This window comes from Macrobrachium rosenbergii, chromosome 36, assembly GCF_040412425.1.
Source record: "Macrobrachium rosenbergii isolate ZJJX-2024 chromosome 36, ASM4041242v1, whole genome shotgun sequence".
NCBI lineage: Eukaryota > Metazoa > Arthropoda > Malacostraca > Decapoda > Palaemonidae > Macrobrachium > Macrobrachium rosenbergii.
In genome coordinates this window covers 18,761,662-18,772,918 of record NC_089776.1, presented here as the reverse complement: position 1 = coordinate 18,772,918, position 11,257 = coordinate 18,761,662, and the positions used below count along the sequence as shown (strand labels likewise).

The 11,257-nt window shown below is 37.0% G+C and overlaps 2 protein-coding genes across 2 annotated transcripts in view; one reads left to right on the top strand and one right to left on the bottom strand.

Moving 5' to 3' along the window:
- Positions 1 to 8, bottom strand: part of LOC136824999 (uncharacterized) — a 17,053-nt gene extending 17,045 nt beyond the window's left edge. The window contains exon 1 of the mRNA XM_067080995.1: positions 1 to 8. This exon is cut by the window's left edge and continues 250 nt beyond it. The gene's annotated coding sequence lies outside the window, so the exon portion shown is untranslated.
- Positions 9 to 3,367: 3,359 nt separating this feature from the next.
- LOC136856702 (uncharacterized) lies at positions 3,368 to 11,257 on the top strand. Its single transcript, XM_067134761.1, has 3 exons — positions 3,368 to 3,469; positions 9,184 to 9,976; positions 10,204 to 11,257. Coding segments are annotated over exons 1-3 (1,257 nt in total). The 5' UTR covers positions 3,368 to 3,468; the 3' UTR covers positions 10,667 to 11,257.

Sequence of the window (11,257 nt, the reverse complement as noted above, 5' to 3'; positions counted from 1 at the left end):
CGCAACCTACCCGGAGAGACTGCTCCCAGTCGTGCTGACTCGCTCTTCTCTTTTGTTTGGCGTCGTTTGGGTTTCTTCGCGAACGTTTACCATAGTTTTCTCTTTCTGTATTGTTCAGTCACTGCTGTAATTTCCCCATTTTGAATCTGGTAAAACTTTCGACAACATCTTTTATAAAAATTTAATAGCATGCCATTATTAATGTAATGTGCCAAGTTGACAAATATGCAGGGAAGCTTATTTATGGCTTTACGTTTCAGAAAAGACATCTCTTGGGAAAAAGCATCTCCTTTCAAATGATGACCGAAATCGTAACCATCACTCATTGCCTGATGTCTAAATAACCATTTCAAAGTTACTTAAGTCACGGAATGAGGAAGATACATAAATATAAAACTGACTGAAGTGTGTGTTAGGTCAGGAAAGGAGAAACCAACACAGAGTACTAAAAGTAAACAAGTGGTCTCTCTGGTGTACGACTCGCGTTGTTCCTCACTTGGTCGAGGGAGACACTCACAGTACATGACCGGGAGACCCATTGAAAACTCCATGTCGGAAGAGTTCGTTTCATTGATGGAAATGTTTATTAGTGATTGAAAATTTTCCGGTTTTATCCATTTCTTATTCTGCACACACACACACACACACACACACACACACACACACACACACACACACACACACACACACATATATATATATATATATATATATATATATATATATATATATATATATATATATATATATATATATATATATACACTGTATATATATATTTTGACGACCCATTGATTATCATTATATATACTGTATTTGAGGACCATTGATTATCATTGTTTTAAAAAATAAATAAGATGTCCATATTCTTCATTATTGTTCATATATTTTTATGGAGCCAGTTTGATCTCTCTCTCTCTCTCTCTCTCTCTCTCTCTCTCTCTCTCTCTCTCTAGTTCCTCATTGGACTGGTCGATATCGTTCTCGGCTAGCACTGTGCTGGGCCCGCGTTCGATTCCCCGACCGGCCAATGAAGAATTAGAGGAATTTATTTCTGGTGATAGAAATTCATTTCTCGGTATGATGTGGTTCGGATTCCACAATAAGCTGTAGGTCCCGTTGCTAGGTAACCAATTGGTTCTTAGCCACGTAAAATAAGTCTAATCCTTCGGGCCAGCCGTAGGAGAGCTGTTAATCAGCTCAGTGGTCTGGTTAAACTAAGGTATACTCTCTCTCTCTCTCTCTCTCTCTCTATATATATATATATATATATATATATATATATATATATATATATATATATATATGGGAAGAAGAATATATATGTATTATATATCACTTTTGTATATATACTAAGCTGGGAAGAAGAATATATATGTATGTATATAATACATATATGTATATATATATGTAGATTTAGAAAGTATATATTAACACTTATGAAAATGAAAAAAACTAAATCAAAATTAGTGTTTTAATAAGTGTACCTTGAAGCAAGGACCATGACAGTGGCGAGTGAAGTACTTCTCTTTCCTAGCGAGCTTCCGAACATGAGCGCAGGTACACAAACGAAGCAGCTTCCCTTCATGACTCACGATTCCCTCTCTGGATTAGTTTCTGATAATCTGCACGATTCTTTCACATGCCTCGGAGCGATGTCACAAGAGCACGGTTTGTGGGTTTTTTTGGTCGTCTTACTGTCTTAAGTTTTGCATCAGTTATCCAGTGTATACCGCCTCTGAACACGCATGACTTCAGTTACAACACAGAAAAACACACACATGTGTGTGTGTGTTTGTGACTGTACGCATGCTTGATAATGTGGACTGTTTGTCCAAGAAAGCTTGTAACTTTTTCTGAACAAATACTCCATTGAATACCATCCAGTTTAAATGAGGTCCTTTTAGTAATTCTACTATTGCACAGAACAATCGTGTATGTGATAAAGTTAATATATATATATATATATATATATATATATATATATATATATATACATATATATATATATATATATATATGACAAAAAAAGATATAAAATATATATGTAGATACATTGCTAATGACAAAAAAGATAATAAAAGGTACTATGTCAGAAACCTTCCTGCTAATGACAATACTTTTAGAGAGAGAGAGAGAGAGAGAGAGAGAGAGGAAACTTAATAGACAATTTTTCCTGGTGTCATTGTGGCTACAGGTGCTTAAAAAGTTAAAAGGTTTGGCGAGTGATTTGAAATTAATTTGAAAATGAAACTGCAAAGAACAATTCAGCTTTATCTCCTCAGAACCAAACTGAAATCTTTGGGTCTTGAAGGGATGTCCCACAGCCCCGCAAGCGCCTCTCAAGAGCAGTCAGACTACCGACCTGTAGCCGACATATTGGCCTAAAGCTATTTCATTATCGAAAGGTACCAAAATCAATGAAAACTTTTACGGGAAAATAATTTAAACTTGTGTAGTTGTGGTCTGTTTGCTACTGGTCTTTTTAACAGTCCGGGGGCCATCTAGTAATTGATAATATGTGTTTGTCAGTCTGTCTTTGTTTATCTGACACTACATGTTCATATAGCAGTTAAAGCTGTTTTCTTTTATTGACCTTAGTTATGTCTTTGGTTCTATACGAGAGGGATTCTTATTATGAGGCAAGCGTACTCCGCAAGTGACGCCGCTGGGGGGGCAATGTCAAGGTCATGTTCAAGGTCAAAAGCCAAACAGACTTTGCAACGACGAATGCAGTGTGGTTCACAGACGCTTCTTGTATTCAGTTTGTTTGTTATCCCTTGGTCACCTCTGACTTGCATGGCGCTTCAGGAAACCATTATCGCGAAAAGCCTGGTTGTGCCAGCATCTCCAAAACAACAACATGCTCTCTGTTAGGTGTTTTCTCTTTCGTTTTGTGACGTAAAACTTACCTACCTTACTTTGTGGTGTGTCGCACACACACATATATATAGTATGTGTGTGTGTGTAATTGTAATAGCCATAATGCCCTCTTAACAATTACATATAGGCCTATGTCTGGTAAAAAGTAACCTGTAGATACATATATATGTGTGTGTGTGCGCGCGCGCGCGCGTGTATAAAGTTGAGATATATCCAGAAAAATACATTCGCACCAGACAGGTAATTTGATATCATACAAATTATACTTCTTTTTTCAGACGTCTACAGATTTTTTTTTTATTTGTTATGATTGGCTGACTTCTTTAATAACCCAATAGTTTTTGAAACTTCATATTCGAAGTGAAGAAGTGTAAAACTACTACTCATGCTACTCTTGTTTACATATACAAAAGAGATAAATGCATACACTAAATGTATTCTCTCTGGGCATGTCTCACTGGATCGCTTGACTTAAGTCACTATCACGAGTTTCAGTGACAGTGCTGCCAACCTACTTTGGACTTAGATACATATTTCCAACAATTCTTAAGTGGATTTTTCGGCCGAAGGGATTTATAGCTGTAAAGTAAGTACTTTTAAGTGTCATAACCTCTAGCTGCGGCATTTAGGCGTTACAGGATCGTGATTTTGATTAAACTTTGCAGATGCCGTTGTATAAACACAAGCGTAAACATAAACATAAGTTATCAGCCAGGCTTGTTTGCATTTGCAGTTCATATTTAAGACCAACCGTGACTTTGTTCGTTGTTGCTTACTCCAACAGCATTTCCAAGATCACAGTTAATTCAAGGCACAATATTGAATGAATTGTATTGTTTCTGTGACCCTAATGGGCAAAAAAAAAAAAAAAATTATAATAATAATAGAACTGATACGGTTCAGTTACCCTTCAAACAAACGTTTTCTTAGAGAATCCATCTCTGTCATTTTCTTTTACAATCGTTGTCAGGCTATTAGACAAGGATTCTCGTGAGATCCAGCTTCGGACTTTGTACAATGGCACAACACACTCACACACACATACATGCATACATACATATACACATACAGACGTGAGTATCATGCAGGGTCATCCATGCTTGTGGGGACAATCTTAAACTCTAGCGAGAGGGTGAAATCTGAATGTGAATGCTGTAATTAGTCCTTTAATAAGTTTTTTGTGTCAGTAAGCATCACAGTAGTTAATCCATAATTTACTAGTGTTGATGCAAAGAGCATGATGGGCCTACTGAGGATGACTTTATAATTCTCATGTGACAGCAGTGCATGTAGTCCAATTGTGCTTTTCTATCAGTAAGCACGGCAATAGTTATTCCGAGAATTCCCGGAGTTGATGGAAAAAGCATACAGTCTGCTAAGGATGAACAAGTCTCTCTTGAAAATGAAGCCAGAACTCAAGTGCTTTATTTAATCCGTTAGTGGCTTCTTTTTTTTGTTGTTGTTGCTGGCGAGGCATGGCTGCATTTAGTCTGTTAGTCACCAAGGTGTGTAAGCAAAAAACTAAGTTGGTCTAAAAGGTTGCTCTAAGGATAGAGATACACAAGAGTTTGGTATTTGACTTGTTTTGATACATGTGGGCAGAAATGTGGTGAAAGGTAATCGACCAGCATGTGTTAGGGAACCTAATGACAGATAGTGACAAGAATATTACCGTAGAGTCACTAGGTGATTTGCTGCTGAACTTGGCGGCTATATCTGGTTTGTCAGTGAAGTTTGAAGCGTTACTGAAGCTTTCCTTGTGATGAAGAACAGCACCACCTCCAGGATACTCAAGGAGCTTGGGGCTTTTGGGGTTTACAAGTTTAAATGTTCAAAAAAGGCACGCAATCCCCTAGATATAAGCAAAGTCAGCCATACACCCTTATCAAAGTTGCTGATACGATTCGTAAAGAGAATTATAAAGGGTGGTTGGTAACTGGAGCAGTGGGCATCACGTTGCAGCTGACTGTGTTCAGGATTTAAATACCTTCAAGCTGTTCTGGTGTCCAACATGAGGAAATTGTGCAGCAGAATTCAGTACTCTCACAAAAGATACAGGAGACGGGTTTATGAGCCTTCAAGGAAAATCACCCAACTCTGTCTCTGATCATATTGCTTTGTTACCTTCCAGTTTAATTCTTCATGCGATTTATGCCCTGACTTAGTAAGGTTATGGAGGATAGCTGAGATGAAACACCTTAGTTCCTGGGCACAGCTTTATTCCTTCAAGTAGCCCCTCTTTTCACTCTGTACAACAACAACAAAATGGCGGCAATACAAAGAATGCTCCCAAAAGTTATGGATACAACATATTACAGAAAACTGTTTCTTTTAAAACATTAAGGAACGCATACACTACATCCCTCCCTTTTTTAGTATAATCTTCTTCTTCTTTCCCACCGTTATCCCTACATTAAGGGGTCGGTTGCCTGATGCGCCTTCTCCACTGCCTTCTATCAAAGGCATCATCCTCCACCAAACCCCTTCTCTCCATATCTTCCTTCACTTTATCTCGCCATCTAATTCCCTGTCTCCCTCTCGATCTTCTTCCTCTAACAGGTTCTTCCCAAGCCCTCCTCACTCCCTCCTCGTCATCCATCCTTAACACATGCCCATACCACCTCAGTCGTGACTCTCTTATCACCTCTGTTATCTTTACTAAGCCTGCTCTTCTTCTTATTTCATCATTTTCCAATCTCTCAAGCAGCAATATTCCCATAATCCACCTCAGCATTCTCATCTCTGTTCTCTCAAGCTTTACTTCCTCTTTTCTTCTTGGAGCCCATGTTTCTGATCCATACATTAACACTGGTCTTATCACTATGCTACAGATCTTGACTTTTAGCTTGTTTGGCATTTTCTTATCACATACAGCTCCAGCTACATCTCTCCACTTCCCCCATACCGCTTTTATCCTACTGTCCACTTCAGCCTCACATCCTCCCTCTTGGGCTTAAAGTAGATCCTAAGTATTTAGGCTTTTCCACCTGTTTTATAATCGAGCTTCTTCTTTCTTGTATTACTATTCTGTCTCTACCTTCCCTACTGCTCACTAAAACCTCTGTTTTATTCACACTGACCCTTAAGCCACCCCTCTCTGAAGACTCCTGCCACTCTCCAACCCTTCTCTGTAGGTCCTCCTCATCTTCAGCAGTAATCACCAGATCATCAGCGTACAACAACTCCCACAGCACTTCATTCCTGATCCTTCACTCAACACATCCACGACCAGCACAAACAAAAATGGGATTAATGCTGACCCCTGGTGTAATCCAACACTAACTTCAAAGTTTTCTGTTTCCCCAACTGCTGATTTCTGTGCTAGACTTTCCCATATTGAATTATCCAGTACTGACAAATTAACTAGTTTTGATGTGACATCTTTATTTACTAAAGTTCCTATTGATGACTTACTTCATTATTTATCACAACATTTGGATTTCTATAATCTAGAATTACCTACCAATGTTATTATAAATTTGATATCCCTTTGTATAAAAATTGTAAATTCACTTTCAAATGGTAATTTTTATGAACAAATATTTGTTATGGCTATGAGGAACCCTCTTTCGCCACTTTCGTCTAATATTTACATGGAATTCTTTGAGTCTAGACTTATTCCAAGAAATCTGTTCTGTACGGTGTTTAGGGTTAGACATGTAGACGATTGCTTTTGTATTGTAAAAGAAAATGTAAATATTTCCGATTTCTTGCAAATAATTAATAATCATGTACCATCCATAAAATTCACTATAGAATATGAAGAAAATAATTGTACACCATTTTTAGATGTCTTAGTTATTAGAAATAGCTCCAATTTTCGTTTTAAAGTATATAGGACAACCACGAATAATTTGTCATATATTCATTTTTACTCTAACCATGCTAAACAAATTTAGGTGTCAACATTTTCCAGTATGTATCTTAGAGCACTTAGAATTTGTAGTCCTGAATTTTTGGAAGAGGAGTTTAAAATTATTGATAAAATAGGCGATTCATTGTGTTACCCTCCATATTTTTTAGAACTTTGTAAAAATAAAGCAAAAGAGACATTTTATAATCCAACCAGTGTTAACAAAGAACTTAAAGAATATTCACTGTTTACCATTTCATCCTAATTTCATTCCTGCAGTGCCCATTTTAAAAACTATTGATATTAACTTAGTGTTTAAATGTAATAATATTTTGGGAAATAAACTAATTAAGAATAGTACGCCCAATTCAAACAATATTGTATACAGTATTCCTTGCAAAGAATGTAATAAGTTATATTGGTCAAACATCAAAAGGACTAAAAGTGAAAAGCTCCCAACACAAATATGCTATTTCAAGAGGCTTATCAAGTAATGACATTGCGGATCATTGGTTTAAGACAGGCCATGCGATGAACTGGGATAAGTCAATGAAGACCTATAATGTCAACAATCATCGAAAAAGGAATCTGCTAGAGACTGTTTATTGAAGCTACATCCACCAGGAATGTTAATCTCCACCCTGGATTATCCCTTGATCCTTTGTCCCTGTCTTTTTTGTTTAAAGAACATGCCGCCCAGATTGACAAACTGTAACCCCGTCCCCCTTCTGGTTTTGTATATAAAGCTCTGTCAACTTCTTTTGTATTCAGTGTGAACTTGAAAATGTAGAATAATCTACGAAAGTACTCGTTCAAAGTCCCAGTTTTCACTCACCTTCGGACGTGGATTTTTTAATATTCTCAAGCACGCGTTCCTTCGTAGATACGTGTGTAATTGTAATAAACACAATGCCCTCATTTATGCTATATATCAGTATTATCTTTTTATATCTTATTAAATATTTGTTGTAGAAATGTGCTTGCTCGTTTGATAAGGGCAGGTTCTGTGATTAGGCTTCTGTACTGACAGCCGTTCTTGAAAACAAATTCATGACAGATCCCATTCGATATGATGGTTTTAATTAAGCATTTATATTAAATTAGTCTCCGAGACATAAATTTACCAGTGAAACCTATTTGAGACTTATCACATTCAGGACGAGGGATTTTATATACACTTTATCGATAGTACTAGGCAAGCTAAAAACAAAAGTACTGGCTCATTTTTGGTTTGGCTTAATCATGCTATGTTGTTCAGATATGAGAATTTGATTTTTATGACTAACTATCCCTATTGTTTTAGATTGTGTTGTACATTAGAAAATTTGGTTGGGTTTGCAGAACACTTTCTCAGTCACGTGGTCATGAAGTTTTAAAGATTATAGCTATCAACTACTCAATAAAAATTCTGTGTTACTTTGGCTTGTTATCTATGCGTCACCTACTCTGAGGTGCTATACTAAACATGACAGAAGATCACCGGGACGCGGTGTTTAGTACTGGCCCCTAGAGGATCAAAGTATTTTATACACCCATTTCTATGTTGTGTAGTCTACAAATTATATTAATAAACAATATCTTCGTGCTGCCGTCTAATTTACATTTATCATACGGTGTTTAGTACTAGCACCTTGGAGTAGGTGAAACGTAGATAACAAGCCAATATTCTAAAGAGTCCATCTTAACAGCTCTTGTATATAAACTTTAGACTACACCTACTTAACTGAGATATCATGGTAACTGAAAAATGAATGTAGGTTAATGCAAAAGTGGGCTTTCTGTACAATAACTTTATAGTCTGCGTCATCTCTCATGATTGAGTCTGAAAAAGAACTTTGTTTTCCGTTTCTCGTTCTGATTTGAATTTGATGCTTGGAACTAAGTTGCTTAAATTCAAGATTCCTCGAGGGTATGATCTTGCCCGGTAGAGCATTTTTTTTTTTATTTCAGATGGCTGACAGGCGGCCAAAATAAATTTAAACTGTTCAATGATGCAGCCTCTAAAAATTTATATGCTTCTTCCCATGTCGGTTACGCCCTACTTATTAGTCTTAGATTTGTAAGAACAGGGTTTCTTCCTCTGCAACTTTTTTACCCCTTTTCTGTAGTTTTATTTCCAGTTTACTTTTTTCCTAAAATCTTTTCATTTCAGTGGTTTTTGTACTCTGTATTTCATGATTAGAGGTGATTGATTCATGAGGTAAATCAAACATCTTAATGTATCCCAGACCTGAAATGGCAATGACAGAAAATGAATGGTGAAAAAAGGGGGTCAATTCAAAAGTATGTGGTAAATGGGTTCCTCAATTTTCATCACGTTAATACAACAAAAAATGATCATTCTATGGCCATAGAATTTTATTCATTTACTTGTATGTTATAGAAACAAAAGTTCGAAGTTACAAAATTTGTCACATACGAAACGAAACATACCTTTTCTCTTGCAGTGGGGAACACACTCAAGTCTGTATACGACGCTAAGGACAACCTGAAAGATTACCATGTCAGAGCAGCCCTCCAAGAAGACAAAGGCAAAGGAACCACCCTGATGTCTTGGGGGTTGCAAGATTTCACAGAGAAAGGTGACCATTATATAAGTGTCATAAGTGGTCTAGTCGTCAGGTATGGGAAAGGCAACTCTCAGATTGATGAGACTTACATAGTCAAACTCAGTGCACCTCAGGTTACTAAAGCGCTGAGGGATATGGTCGCACAGGGAAACAAGAAGGAAATTTTGTTCTACCGAGAACTGCTTCCTGCCATGAACTCAGAGCTTAAAAAAGTGGGTTTGAATCCACTCTTAACACCACAGTGCCTCTATGCCAACCAAGATTCTGAAAACTCTGTACTGATACTAAGAGACCTATGCTCCAGAAATTTTAGGAAATTTCCTGGGAAAAGCTGCTTAGATATTTCCCATACACGTCTGATCCTTCAAGAGCTGGCGAGATTTCATTCTAGTTCTCTACTGCTGAAAGCTGCTCAAGGACCGCAGTTTGTGGCCAAGTATGACTTTTTGGATAAAGAATGGTACAATGTGACTGAGGATGCAATTGCTTTCTTCATTACATTGTTTGATGGGAATATTGAAAATGGTGTTGCTATACTGAAAGTCTTAGAGGGTGATAAAAGAACAATTAGGTGGCTGCAAACAATCAAGCATAATGTGTATAAGATCCTGGAAGAGATGATGAAAGAGAGACACAGTCTTCACCACTGTGTGGCACGGGGACTGTCTGGGCAATAATGCTCTATTCGAGTAAGTGTTCATTTCCTGCAGCATTTGCTACCATATAATTGTCTTAATCACAGAAATAAGTTTATACTGTTAATTCACAAAGGTTTGAATTCTTATGCTGACACCTAAGTTAAACCATCTGTTTCAGTTATTATACATGTTTACGTAGGTTTCTCAAATCTCACTGAGACTAAATCAATCAGATATTAACTGATATTTTCTTGTCCAGGTACGATGAATATGGTAATCCAATTGAAGCAATACTACTGGATTTCCAGATAGTGCGTCGAGCATCACTTGTTACAGACCTTCATCTCCTCTTAAATATAAGTGTTTCTGGAACTGACCGGAAAAATAATCTTGAGAACTTCCTTCAGCTCTACTACAGCTCCTTTAAACAGGTTTTTGATGCAGCTGGACTACAAGTACCATTCCAATTCCACGAACTTTTCCAAGAATATGAGAACAAAATAATGTTTGGTACACTTTGGGCACTGGCAGTAATACCAATGATTGTGAGTGGAGGGGAACCCTCAGAATGGGCGAGTTCTCATCACAGAGCAGCCTCAGAAGAAGCCACTGGGAAACAAAGAGAATCTATTGACTCAAAAATATCTAGCAAGCATGGTGAGTTACGGGCACGTTTCTTACCAATATTTGACGAACTAATAGACCAAGGGATAATCCATTAACATTTTTAAATAGGGATCATTCATTCCAAGTAGGTGATTATGCACAATGAATAGTCTGTGGTATTTGTATTTTCCTTTGTACAAACTTCATGTTGAGATTAATGATTTACGGGAAATTTTCATATTCATTTTACCCATAGTCTTGAAAGATAATGTCTGCGGAAATATTCCATATTGGGTTGTGCTCTACAAATAAATGATAAATTTATCTTCAACAATTAACTCATATGACTCATCCCTTATGGGCTTCTGTTGCATGATGTATTTTTTTACGCTGATTGAATTATCCAGTTGGAAATGGGTAGTTAGTCGCATAGGCTTAGTAATCTAATCTCTAAGCATTTGTTGAGGAGAACTACAGTAGAAGGTGATACCATTCTTTTGGCATTCCCTCCATAAACAAAATGATGCATGATAAAAAAATCTGCTTGTAATTTTAAGTTTCCTCTCCTGTCTTGTCTATGCTTATTGCTACAAACCTTAGATCTTGATGGGAAACATAACATTTTCTCAGAATGGATCTAAGACTTGTATGTCAGTGTATCCAAAGAGATGTGAGGATACTGATAAAATAATAAATGGTTTTGTGCA

Bases quoted from the DNA above. Each gene is read 5' to 3' on its own strand.
- LOC136856702 (XM_067134761.1), top strand. The intron at 9,977-10,203 runs GCAATAATGCTC...TTTCTTGTCCAG, and splicing joins GTGGCACGGGGACTGTCTGG to GTACGATGAATATGGTAATC.